The sequence below is a fragment of the Myotis nattereri genome, assembly GCF_964212035.1.
Source record: "Myotis nattereri genome assembly, chromosome: 14".
Taxonomy (NCBI): domain Eukaryota; kingdom Metazoa; phylum Chordata; class Mammalia; order Chiroptera; family Vespertilionidae; genus Myotis; species Myotis nattereri.
In genome coordinates this window covers 52317670-52331116 of record NC_138089.1, presented here as the reverse complement: position 1 = coordinate 52331116, position 13447 = coordinate 52317670, and the positions used below count along the sequence as shown (strand labels likewise).

At 46.8% G+C, this 13447-nt stretch overlaps 1 protein-coding gene across 3 annotated transcripts in view; it reads left to right on the top strand.

Moving 5' to 3' along the window:
• Positions 1-8511, top strand: part of SACM1L (SAC1 like phosphatidylinositide phosphatase) — a 39636-nt gene extending 31125 nt beyond the window's left edge. For 2 of the 3 annotated variants that reach the window (XM_081105597.1, XM_081105599.1), the window contains 6 exons: positions 2093-2162; positions 2275-2347; positions 3259-3352; positions 3469-3561; positions 4591-4648; positions 6846-8511. In XM_081105597.1, the coding sequence (XP_080961723.1) occupies positions 2093-2162; positions 2275-2347; positions 3259-3352; positions 3469-3561; positions 4591-4648; positions 6846-6982 (525 nt within the window). In that variant the 3' untranslated portion in view covers positions 6983-8511. Of the gene's footprint in view, positions 1-2092; positions 2163-2274; positions 2348-3258; positions 3353-3468; positions 3562-3811; positions 4172-4590; positions 4649-6845 lie in introns of those variants that run through there. The other variant, XM_081105598.1, reaches the window with a different exon arrangement.
• Positions 8512-13447: the final 4936 nt, after the last annotated feature.

Here is a 13447-nt window from a genome sequence, read left to right as displayed (position 1 = left end):
TAGCATCATATATGTCATAATTTTTATGGGTGTCATTCAGTTTTACCAAGTCATTTAGGTTGCTACATTGTTGGCTTATAACACTGTAGAGAGGATATATGCATGTATCATTGTTACTTTATTTCCTTTGGGTTAATTCCTGGAAGTTCAATTATTGGGTTAAAGGGAATTATACACACACACACACACACACACACACATTTTTTCACAAGGGTCATGCCATGCCATTTTGGATCACTTACACGGACATCAGTAAGTGATCCATTTCATGGAACTCTTGCCAGCATTAGATATTTTCACTTAAAACTTTTTTTCTATTTTAATAGTGCACAGTAGTACCTCCAGGTTGTTTTCATTTGCATCTCTTACTACTGGCCAAGGATATTGACGCCCAGGTAAAAAGCTCTGACACAGCTTTGCTTCATCATTGAGATCATGCTGTTTTGGAAAATAGATGTGAATATTTTCTTCTATTTATGTTTGGACTTAAAAATATGTACATCTGCCCTAACCGGTTTTGCTCAGTGGATAAATATAGAGCGTCGGCCTGCGGACTCAAGGGTCCCAGGTTCGATTCCGGTCAAGGTCATGTACCTTGGTTGCGGGCACATCCCCAGTAGGGAGTGTGCAGGAGGCAGCTGATCGATGTTTCTCTATCCCTCTCCCTTCCTCTCTGTAAAAAATCAATAAAATATATTTTTAAAAAATATGTAGCATCCAACTTTCTAGATCACATTGGCATTTGTTATGAGAGGCAAACAAAAATGCATCCCGAATGGTTTCCTGCTGAAATAATTGGGAAGCATTCAGCTTTGTTCACAGAGGTTTGGGGCACCCAGGGAGGAACTGTAGCAGTAGAGTACCTCCCCCGGGATGAATTGTCCCCGAGCCCTAAAGTAGCGTGTGCCCAGGGCGTGGACTCCCTATTGGAGGTTCTCCAGTTTCCTGTTGAATTGGGTGCTTATCAGTCTGTTGGGTTGACTTCAGAGTGTGTTTTTCAATAGCGGCAACATTAGGAATGGTGTTTTCCAAGGCTGATGAACAAAACTCTACTTTAACCGGGTTCTGTAAGCTACAGTGAACTGTTCTAGTGCTGAATATGGTGGTTTAAACCTGACCGATTTTAGACACTCGGGGCAGGAACCTCTCTGGCGTCATCAGTGCCGGCTGGGGTGGGGACGCCAGGGGTGCCTCTTTCCATTTCCAGTGAGGGCAGAGCTGCCGCCCCGCTGAGGTCACTGAGGTCACCACACCTGTGCTGTGCCTGGGGTAGACACAGAGAAGACGGTGGTTCCGAGAGGGTTGAGGCTCTAAGACCAAGCCCAACGCAGGGCTTTCTAACCAGTGGCCAGTGAACCCAGAGGGGAGCCACGGGGGCCCAGGAATCCTGAAATGATATGTGAAGGGCTGCACGGGTATGCAGTTTGTGGGCAGGTAGAATTCATCCATTTCTTGCTGGTTAGGGGTAAGTTTGGGGTGAGGAAGCCTGGGGATGGTGAATTGTGGGGAAGGCAGAGGGGTAAAGGCAGTGGAAGGAGGAAGCGATGGCAGGAATCTCACAGGAGCTTTCACTTTCTCCTTTTCCTTTCCCTCCACTCCTCCCCCAAATACTGACAGCCCTGCCTGTTCCCTTGGTGCTGGGGCTGCGGGGGAGCCCTCAGAGAGGCTTTGCCCCTGGCTGGGCAGAGGCCCTGGGTCCACTGGGACCTCAACAAGGAACGCACCTCCTGCCTGCAGCCGGAACCAGGAACCATGTGAAGCGATTTGAGGATGGTCTGCTTTTTCTTGCCCTTTTTTTTTAATTAATCCTCACCTGAAGATATTTTTCCATTGATTTTAAGAGAGAGTGGAAGGGAGAGGGAGAGACAGAAACATGATTGGTTGCCTCCTGTATGCACCCCGACAAGGGCCAGGGAACCTGCAACCAAGGTACGTGCCCTTGACCGGAATTGAACCTGGGACCCCTCAGTCTGTAGGCCGACACTCTTACCTACTGAGCCAAACCAGCTAGGGCAGCACGGTCTGCTTTTTCTTTTAAATCCTGGGTGCTGAAATCTAGTAGATGTAAACATGGGGGTCCTTCTCATTTCAGAGACTAGGTGTTTTGCATGTGGGACAAAAGCTTGAAGAACAAGATGAATTTGAGAAGATTTACAAAAATGGTAGGTGTTTTCTTTAATAGAGGCAAAGTTACTCAAATTTTGAAATAATATTTTAGATTTAGAACTCTGGTTGTCATTTTCATCATCAGCTGCTTTTTACTTTTTTTCACAGCCTGGGCTGACAACGCAAATGCTTGTGCCAAACAGTATGCGGGAACTGGTGCCTTGAAGACCGACTTTACCAGGCAAGCCATGCTTTTTAAATAACATTCGATACGGCGCTCACAGGTCTGGGCCACCTGGACACTGGCCAGCTTTCAGACAGCGGCAGTAAGAGCAAACAGCAGCGCCCGGGCCCCATTAGCCCAGTCAGGTCGGGTGAGGCCCAGGCTTGCTCGTGGGCTCTTCGCCTCCCTGGGTGATTGACATGCACAGCGAGGACTGAGAACAGCAGCTCTTCAGTTCTCAGATGTACTGGGCCCCCGAGTCCCTGGTTAGTTAGGGCCAGCAGTTCTGGGGCGGGCCTGAGATTCTGCACCTCTAGGCAAGCACCTGGTTTCTGACGCTGCTCCTGGGACCACACTGATAGCGAGAGGTGGGACCACTGAAGTTGTTACTGATGCGGGTGGGCCTTTTCCGCTGTGTGGATTCCCTGGGAGCAAAATAGGATTTCTTAGCCTTTCTGCTGTTTCGTACCCCTTAACCTGGACTTTGTGTTTCTCCTCTCATTTCTGGTCTTTGCAAAGGGAACTGAATGCTTTTTCTCTTTGTGCTACTTTGGTGGTGTTTTAGAAAGAGAATACATATTTCTTGGACCCCACTACTGGTCATTTATGAGGTATCTCCTTTATAGGTTCAAGGTTGATTTTAAAAATTGTTGTAACTCCCTTATCTCCGTAACACACACTTACTGGTCACTTTTTCTCACACTGTAAAACTGGGGGAATTTAATATGCAAATACAGTGGGGCCTTGACTTACAAGTTTAATTCGTTCCGAGTCCGAGCTCATTAAGGAGCTCGTTAACTCAAATTACTCTATCAACTCAATGCAAAAAATCGGCCGAGAGACAGCTGGTATCTCAAAACTCGTTAGTCGAGACACTCGTAAGTCAAGGTCCCACTGTATGTAACTCAAAATTGACCTCTTTCAACCAGAACTGGGAAGAGAACTCAGCTGGGACTTGTAAAGGACGGCTGGAACTCACTGATTCGGTATTACAAGAACAACTTTTCTGATGGATTCAGACAAGTGAGTTTGTATTTGATGCTCATTATTGGTCATTGGTGGCTGCACCTTTGCACTGTTCCTCAGTAATGTGTGCACACCTGACTTGGGAGTTAGTGGTTTTCTTCTGTCTGTTCTAGGACGCCATAGACTTGTTTCTGGGGAACTACTCGGTGGACGAATTAGAATCTCATAGTCCTCTAAGTGTTGCACGGGATTTGAAATTTCTGGCGGTAAGAAACCTTTATTTTTTCAAGTTGTTAAAAGCATTGTATCTGAGGGTATAGATGGTGCCAGCTCCCCTTGATTTAAACCATTTATGAATTCTAAATGGAATACAAATGCTCCGGTTTCCCCTAGGAGTGTACTGGGAGAGGAGTAAAGAAACTTCGGAGCATTTTTCTTTCAGATTTCACTCCGTCTTGCACATTCTTTTAATGCAAGAACCATAGCAAGGGGAACGTAAAAGGCTTTTCATTTCAGGAAGACTCCACGCCCCTTACGTGCAGGGATTGTTGGAGGCAACCTTGTGTCTCAGAAGGCAAAGTACAGGCATATACCTCAGAGATACTGCGGTATCAGTTCCAGATACCGCAATGCAGCGGGTATCGCCACGCAGTGAGTCACGGGAACTATTGGTTTCCCAGTGCATGTAAAAGCTTGCACTGTGCTGTAGTCTGAAGTGGGCAATAGCATTATTTCTAAAAAAAAAAGCAATGTACATATCTTAATTTTAAAAAAACACATTTATTGCTAAAAAATGCTAACCATCACCTGAGCCTGTAAGAAAATGGCCTTGGCGGGCTTGCTTGACACAGGGTTGCCACAAACCTTCAATTTGTTAAAAAAAAAAAAAAGACAAAGCGCAGTAAGAAGTACAATAAAACAAGGTGTGCTTATACGGTTCCGGTACTTCTCTCCTTTTTGACTCCTTTTACCAGACTTGCAGGAGCCACTCTGGGGTCCCATTCCAGTGGGCAGAGTCCTGGAAGGAAGGGGGCCTGGTGTCCTTGGCTCGCATCTGGGCAGCTGCCCTCCATGTGGTACTTGATTTGGAGCAAAGTCATGCTTCTCACGTTTGATTACTTAACCATCTAAAGGTCTAGGCAGCTGTGACTAACCCCTAAGTGGTGATGTTTTTTGAAAAAAGATATTTGTATATTAGATAGCGGATGAGGTTTATTCTCTTTCAGGGAAAGCAAACTGATTATGCAACTACTAGGGAGCATTCTTACTGATGTTCTCTCCGTTCTCTCTCCCAGTTGCCTATTATCATGGTCGTGGCCTTTTCAATGTGCATTATCTGCCTCCTTATGGCTGGTAAGTCTGCTCCTATTTCACCATCTTACACTCGTTTAGAATGTTGAACTTTCCTTGTATAGCATCTTGAGTTTTAGAATCTACTCAACACTTGATGTTCCCCAAAGAAATTCAGTGAGTAGAATGAACAGGTAAGATTAGTCCTTAGATGTGACCAGAGGAAAAAATATACTCGGTAGCTTCATAAATGTTTTTTTCCTGTTATCATCTGCTTTCTAGAGATAAGCTAACTACTCTTAATATTTTGATGTTTTAATCTTTATAAGTGTGATTTTTTTTTTCTAAAAGTGAAATACATTTTTTAAAAACCTGTTTTTTCCACTGAGCAATATAAACCTTTTCCATGTTATTTTTAAAGACTCCAAAGTATTCCATTTATGGATTTATAGTTTATTTAACCAATCACCTATTGGACAAATGTTGTTAGTAGGTTAATATAGTACTTATTAAATTTTAATAGATTGAGAGCAAAATTGCCTATGGACTGAGCTGCAAGGTCTTCACTGGTTTTCTTTTTTTCTCTCAGTATTTTCTTGATACTAAGTTACTAAGCACCTAAGACTCACGTGCCTCCATTAAGTACTCTGCAGTCTCTGGGAACTGGCGCCTGCCTGGGCTGTATTGTGCTCTTGTACTGAGGTCAGCCTCCAGTCTCCACCCCCTCCCTGCATTCCTTGGGCTAACATTTCTCAGCCTGGACCCTATTCAGATGCCGCCCCCATGTGCCCCCAAAACACACAGTGTTCCCTGGTTCTCCCACCAGACGCCCTTTCCTCCTCTGATTTCCATAGGACTCGTAAGCCGCCCCCCTTTTAACTTCCTAAGCACCTAGGATTTCTTTTTTGCGTGTGCCTCTCAGGGATAAGGATCTGCACACCCCTCTCTCACTGGATCAGCACCTTCCTGAGTGCATAGATGGTCTCTCTCCTTGGTTACTGCCTGCATCCAGGGTGTAGGAAGTCCCGCTCAGTTTGCTGAACGAAGGACTCCTGTTTCACCCCCACCACACAGATTCTGCCCGCTCGTGGAAGGGAGCCAGTCCCTCTCATCTGCATCCCCTCGGTGGTCAGCATTGCAGCAGCCACTGTGGGGAAGGAGGCGGCCTGTGGTTGCTCTAACACAGGGCTTACTTAGCAAATTTTTTCTGTCAAGAGTCAGATAATCAATAGTTTACACTTTGCAAACTACCTGTGATCTCTGTTGTGCACTGTTTGTTTTTACCACTCTAATAAGGTAAAAAGCCTTCTTAGCTCATAGTGTAATAACAGGCCCAGGGCTGGAGGGCATAGGGATCGCCGTGTGGCACAAATGGTCCTATGTCAGGTGTAGGCAGAAGGAAGGGGACAGAGCCAGCCAGCATGTGCTTCCTGGTCCCTCAGGCCTGCAGGCTGTTTACTCCCAAATCCTCTGACTGCTTTCTTCACAACACCGCCCAATGCCATTTCCTGGGAGTCCCCCCACTGTTGAGTTAGTTGTGCTATTTTTATTTTTTTTATTGTGGACTTACATTTCCCTGTAGAGCCCCCTCTGGAGAGGCAGGAGAGCCAGGGGTGGGCATGGCCTGAGTACCTGGACAGCTGTCTGGGGAACGGTGGGGGCAGGCAGGCAGGGGGCTTGTGAGGAGCAGCCTTTCTCCTTTGTCCAGGAAGAATTTTGAGACTCAAGAGCTGGGAAGATGAGCAATCACACAGACTTTGTTATGTTTTTAAGTAGAAAGAGACTGAATGCTGTGGATGGTAACATCTCATGTCAGTTGCTTGCTATGAAATAATGAGCCTTGTGGTGTTTATATACAGTAGTGTCTGATTTCCAGGACCCCCATGCAGCATGCTTTCCCACAGCCCTCAGGAGTGGGTCCCCACCTTGCTTTCCTCTCCACCAAGGAGGCCAGTGTGATCACACGGACAGGGTACACAAGGTCCACTCCTCAGGGACTGCAGCAAAGTCCAGCTCGCCTGGCCTGCTGCTGACCTTCGTGAGCTGCAGAGCTGAGAAGTGCCCTCAGCAGTGGTTACATGTTATTCAAATAGGCTACCAAGCCCAGCCAGAGCTTGAGAACTGCTGGCCTAAAGCTCAAGCGAGAGGTTCTGTATTTTGTAAACTTTTAATGTCCAAGATGTGCTGAACGACTGAATATTGGCTCTGGTCTCAGTAAATGACTTTTACTTATCAACTCTGTTTTTTTTGGTATCAACAGGTGACACTTGGACAGAAACACTGGCCTATGTGCTCTTCTGGGGAGTCGCAAGCGTTGGAACATTTTTTATTATCCTTTACAACGGCAAAGATTTTGTCGATGCTCCCAGATTGGTCCAGAAAGAAAAGATAGACTGAGTGTGTGTCTGTGGAAAGCGGCTTGGCCTGCAAGACTCCATCCTGCAGAACTGGAGTCTTTACTGACCCGCTTTCCACAGGAGCCGAGGTCTTAGGAAGCCTTTACCCCGAGCGCATCTGTCTGTGCGGGGCGCTGACTGACCATTGGTGATCTGCCTGGTGATCTCTACTGTCGGACGCTGTGTTTATAATCTGAAGCTGTTCTGTAATTCAAACATAACCTGAATTCAGCTCACGGAGGGAAGGAATCTGTCCATTGTCAGTTTAATCAACTATTGGAGAATAAGTAATATATATCAAAAATCTTGCTTTCATTGTGTAAAACAGTCCATTGTTCATCTAGCTCAGTTTCATTATCGTCACTATGGAAGCATTACTGTTGGCAAGCATACTTTCCTACACACCTTCGGACTCTTCTTAAAAGTTTAATGGACGCTAACTGCTCTGCTTATAAAGTGTAAGTCTTCTCCATTCATCAAGGAGCTTGACAACACAGCCATGACTTCGCGGTGGGAAGAGAAGGGGCCGTGCTCCTGGGAGTCTCTGTGGGGCTGCCTTAGCTCAGCTTCTTCAAGTGTGATGGAAAGTTCAGGTATGCTATACTTTTTTTAAAGGGTATAAATGAAATCAAAGATTGTAAAGTCTCTTTCTTATGCTAATGGTCCAAAGTCACCTGTCTTTAGGACTGCCCTTGGCTGCTCAGCTGCTTCCTCCGGACCCGTTAAGGCAGCGTGGGCCTCTGAGAGGCTCTTGTCCGGGGTCGGTGGTGTGGGAGGTACCGCTGGGATGCTCCCCCTGTAAAGCTGCTGTTAGCCATCAATAGTGTGTGTAAGATGTAGTGCTTCCAGGTAGCACAGTTCTTCAAATCAAGGACCAACTTCAGCTCTGAATTTATGTATAAAAACCAACCTGAAAACCATGCGTTAGAGGCTGTGCAGAGGTCTAAGTCAGACTGTATATTCAAACTGTAATTATGAGGTTTAAATGGTAGGAAAGTATGTGAGGTAGTACAATTGCCACTGTCTTAAAACAGCTCAGTTAAATGCGCAGCCATGTGTGCTATGCTGAAAACGTGCAGTTCTTTCAGTAATCTTGTTCTCCTCAAATATCTCTAGAAGCGCCTTTTCAACATCACCTTTTATAAACAATAAGTTACTGCTTTTAGAAAGTAACAGCTGGCAAACCTTCTGTAGTGTAAAATCAGTCATTAAAACTCACAATAGGGAAAGTAATTAGAATACCTATTCTTAACATGTAAATAAGCAGAATTTGTTCCAAAGATGAAATGTTGAGACTTAGTTCATGTCTGCTGTAACCTATTACTCAAACGCTACTGGGTGTTTCACGTTGAGAGCTCATTTCAACTACAGCACAAATGGAGCTGACCCTGGTGCGGCTGCTTTGCGATGAATGGACTAATTAATGGTGGGCCGATCGTAAGGTTCTACACTGCAGAACCCTGCAATGATTTCACTTCCAAATTCACGTACTGTACATCCTGAGTGAAAATAAAATGTCATATTTTCTAACTACTGTCGGTGTCGTTCCTGCACTTGTCTTGAAAGGATTGTTCTTTTTTATTACATGTTTAAAATCTTGCAAAGCAATGCAGGTCATTACATAAAAATTAGACAACATAAGGGAACCAGAAACCCTACTTTCTAGTTATGATCACTTAAACTGTGTTCATCCTTCTAATTATTTCCTAGTTACAGATAAAACCAGGGGAATATTTAGTGAAGTATAATGTCCATACAAAGAAGTCCTCTGTCCCCACTCCAGATTGCAATTTACTTTTAAAAATAATACAGGTCCCAATTGAGAAGTGGGATACAGTGGGGCCTTGATTTATGAGTTTAATTTGTTCCGAGACTGAGCTCGTTAACTCAAATTACTCTATCAACTCAATGCAAAATATCGGCCGAGACAGCTGGTATCTCAAAAAACTCGTTAGTCGGGACACTCGTAAGTCAAGGCCCCACTGTATTGCTTTTTAGAAAATGTTCTCTCAGGCCACAGGGTCAGTGAGAGCCAGGGGATGCTGACTGAACACCTTGGTGCCAAGGAGGCCCTCGAACGCACAAGGGAGTGAGATGGTTCCTGGGCAATGGCCTCTGGGATATACAGCCCCCGTGAACCATGTGAAACTGCCATGGGCGCGTCCTGCCCCTCCCTGTGTGGCTCTGCAGTGGCTGTCCCTGCTTCCTTTGCTGTCTTCCTGCAGAGGGGCTTCAGGAATTCTCTGCCACCATGCCCTCCCATGTCCTTCCCTTCCCTGCCTGGTGATCTGTGCCTTTCCAGGGCATTTTATGAGAGATTTAGTGTATTATCTAGGTCCTCTATTTGTGCTCTTTCCTTCTAGCTCCAACATGAAAGCTTTGTCCCATTCAGGGTTTAGTGACAGGGTGGGAGTCGTGGGGGCATAATCCCCAGTGTCACTTGATGCAGATTCATCAGTCCTGATGGCACAGGACTTACTTTTTGTGTGGGGGTCAGAGAAGGAGAAATGAAGGGTGTGTATGGCAGGGAGGGGGCTGGGGGAGTGGCTTAAACAGGTGAGGGTTTGGCGTTTCTTCCCGCTTGCCTAACAGCCCTGATGCCAGAAGAAATTGAGTTCTCTCAATACAAATAAATTATGATAAACACTTAAAATACTAGGTTTCTTGCCACGAAGGCCTCTCCAACGTGGCAGCTTGGTTCACCCAAGCCAGCAAGATGGAAGTCACAGTCTTTTATAACCTCATCTCAGAGATGTCCATCATTCTCACCACCTTCTCTGCACGGTGCTCAATCCAGCTCACCCAAGGGGGGAGGGGTCCAGGGGGCATGACTGCCAGCAGGTGGGGGTCTCTGGGCACCATCTTAGATGTCTGCTACCACAACCAGTAAGGGGAGTCTTTAAAACCTCAGCCAGTAAATGACAAAAAGACCTATAGACATACCAGTACTTGTTTAGGGCTTTATGATGACAAATGCTAAAAACCAAATACTTCCCACCTGATTCCTTGGGAGAACCAAGATGATGGCGTAGGTAAATGCCAGTACTCGCCGTCTCCCACAACCACATCAAAATTACAACTAAAACAGAACTGCCATTCAGAACCACCTGAAGTCTGGCTGAATGGAAGTCCTACAACTAGAGAAGAAAGTATATCAAGACTTACAGGAATGGCGGAGGCACAAAACAGGCTGGTCCAAAACCCACGTGTGCTGTGTTTTGTAACCGGGAGGGATATCTCAGCTGCAGAGGCCTTCCCTGAGAAGCAGGGGGTCCCAGTCCCACACCAGGCCCCCAGCACAGGGTTCCAGAGCTGAGAATAGTCCCCGTAGCTCCAGAAGGGATTGTGGCTCAGTGACACAGGCTGCTGGAGTTCCCAGGTGTTCCTGTAAAAGGGCCAGCCATGGACTTACATGGTGCCGCTTCCTCTGAGCTCCAGCGCCAGGGACCCAGGGACATACAGGGAGGAACTGGATTGTCTGGCATCAGGGCAGGAATTTGGGGGGTGGCTTTCTCCCAGATGGGGGTGCTCACAGGGGTCATTTTTCCTGTGCTGGGACCTCCTCGGGCACAGGGTTGACTGGCAGCCATATCTGTTTCCATCAGCATAGCCAACACTGTTCACTCTGCCCCATCCAATTTGCAGCCCCACCCAAGCTGTTTGCAGCAGCTTTTCCATATGAACGGCCTGTCCTGGCTCAGGCTTCAGACTTTTCTAAAATCTCTCAATAAGCAGCAGCAGCCTCAAACCTATCAATAAGCGGCCCAAAACCTGGTACTAGCACCGCCTGTTTTGCTTCACAGATGGGCCTCGCCTGGGCACTTCCAAACTCAATACAAGTAGGAGGCATGTTTAATCTCTCTGTGGTTCCTGCCGCCACCCAGGCAGTGGCGGACTGCGCCTCCCGTGAGGCCCCAGAGGCAGTACACCCGGTGGACAGCTTGAGACCACACCAGATTACAACTCTACACATCCACAGTGACACACTCAAAGGGCAGACTCGGTGAGCACCAAAGCCCCACCGAAGCAAGTCCTGCTCCATAGGGGTGTCTCCTGCACAGCAGCTCTCCCACTGTAGTCGCAGCTGGTCCTCACAGCCAACTGGATGTCAACTCCTCCCAGTGACACCCGCAGCAATCAAGGCTCAACTACAAGACTGCGCACAGCCCACACGGGCGCACCTAGAGGGCCCAGCTCAGGCGACTGGGGAGGCTGAGCCAGTGGGCCCTGCAGGACACCTGCTACACAAGGCCACTCGACCAATTCCAGGAGACGTAGCTGCTCTATTTAATACACAGAAACACACAGGGAAGCAGCCAAAATGCGGCGACAAACAGGTCACAAACGAAAGAAATGCATGCCAACTACTGGATACGCAGTTCAAAACATGAAATGTTGAAGGGTATTCTTTAAGAGAAAGAGGAAGAGAACAGTAAAATGGCAATAAATACATATCTATCAACAACTGAATCTAAAAATAAATGAACAAGAAATCTAATGAACACAATAAACGGATGAATAAAATAAAATCAAAGGCATGGAAACATGGAACAGACTGACGAATCTCACAGGGAAGGGGTGAGGGGGTGGGAAGAGATTAACCAAAGGTCATATATGCATTACCTATGGACACAGACAATAGGGTGGTGAAGGCCTGGGGTGGGGAGGGAACTGGGCGAGGGGAGCAATGGAGGGGCGGAGGGGGGAGAGGGACATCTATGATACTCTCAACAATAAAGTTTTTTTTGTGTGTGTGTGTGTTTTAAGAACTAAGGGTTCTTATGTTTCTAGTATAAATAGAAAGCTTTGCGGCATTGGTGATCTGGCCGTATCACCATGGTTACCATGAAGTATACAGGAACGGAATGTCCCTCTTTCTCTCCAGCTTATTGCAGAGGGGGCGAACAATTGTCAAAATGACCGCTTTTGTAAAGTACCTAGAAAACAGTCAACAAAGAGCTTTTTGAGAGAATCTTATTATTGGCTCAAGAGAATTAATGAGAGATAGTCTGCTCTTCATGAAGTTTGCAGAAACCAAAGTAAAAAAGTGAACTGAAACTCAAGACAGCTTTGCTGGGAGCCCATTATTCTATAAACAATGGGAGTTCATTGATTTGACTTCCTTGAGCAAAATTATTCCATGGAAGTGACATTTCCATACAATTGGAAATGCTCAAAAATACTTTCAAACTTTTAAAGGTCATTTTGATGTAAATATTCCTAAATGTAGGATACAGTTTCCTTTTTTTAAAAAAATTGATTTCAGAGAGAGAAACATCAGTGGGGCTATCTCTTGCACGTGGTGATAGAGCCCACAACCTGGGCAATATACCCTGACTGGGAATCAAATTGGCGACCTCCTGGTGTGTGTGTGTGTGTGTGTGTGTGTGTGTGTGTGTGTATGTATATATATATACACACACACACACACACACACTTTTTTTTTTTTTTGCGCCGACCACAACCTACGCAGGTGCCAGGACCATTTTCTGTCTTTCTTTTAATATATTTTTCTAATTGATTTCAAAAAGGAAGAGCGAGATAGAAACATCCATGATGAGAGAGAATCATTGACCGGCTGCCTCCTGCAAGTCCCCCACTGGGGATCGAGCCCACAACCCAGCCACCTGCCCTTGACCGGAATCGAACCTGGGACCTTTCAGGTCCCAGGCCGACGCTCTATCCACTGAGCCATACCGGCTAGGGCTCCTCCTTTCTTAAATGAATGCTGGTTCTCAGGGTTGGCTGGTTCCGGGACGTGGCCTGGGCATCGGGGTTTTAAATGCTCCCAGGTGGTTCGGACAGGCAGCCAGGTGGAGGGCACTGAAATACAGTTCCTGTGAATGAAGTGATGGTCTAGGTCTCCCCGCCCCTGGGGGCCGATGTGGGGCCGAAACCCCCTGGTGGTGCCTGACCCGGAAGGGCGGCCTGTATTCTCTGTGAGACAGGCCTGGGGGCTGCGGGCGGGGCTGAGGACAGACCTGTGCTGTGTATTCGCCATCATCGGGTGCGCTCACTCTTCACACCTGATATCCGAGGTTTCTCGACACTAAAAACCCCTGAGGAGAAATCAGAGGGCTGACTACGTGGGGTAAATAAACGCTGGTTCCTCCATTTTAAAGGCAAGGGGTCTTTTTATAACCGGCCATCGGGTGAGGCCGGAAGTGCCGATAAGCGGGCAGCTCAAGACAGAGGAAGCCGTCCTAAGGCCCCAGGAGAGCGAGTGGCATGAAACGAATTAAGAAACAAACAGCCCTAACCCGTTTGGTGTGGCTCAGTGGATAGAGCCTCGGCCTGCGGACTGAGGGGTCCCAGGTTCGATTCTGGTCCAGGGCATGTGCCTGGGTTGCGGGCACATCCCCAGTGGGGGGTGCGCAGGAGGCAGCTGATCGATGTTTCTAACTCTCTATCCCTCTCCCTTCCTCTCTGTAAAGAATCAGTAAAATATATTTTAAAAAACCAAACA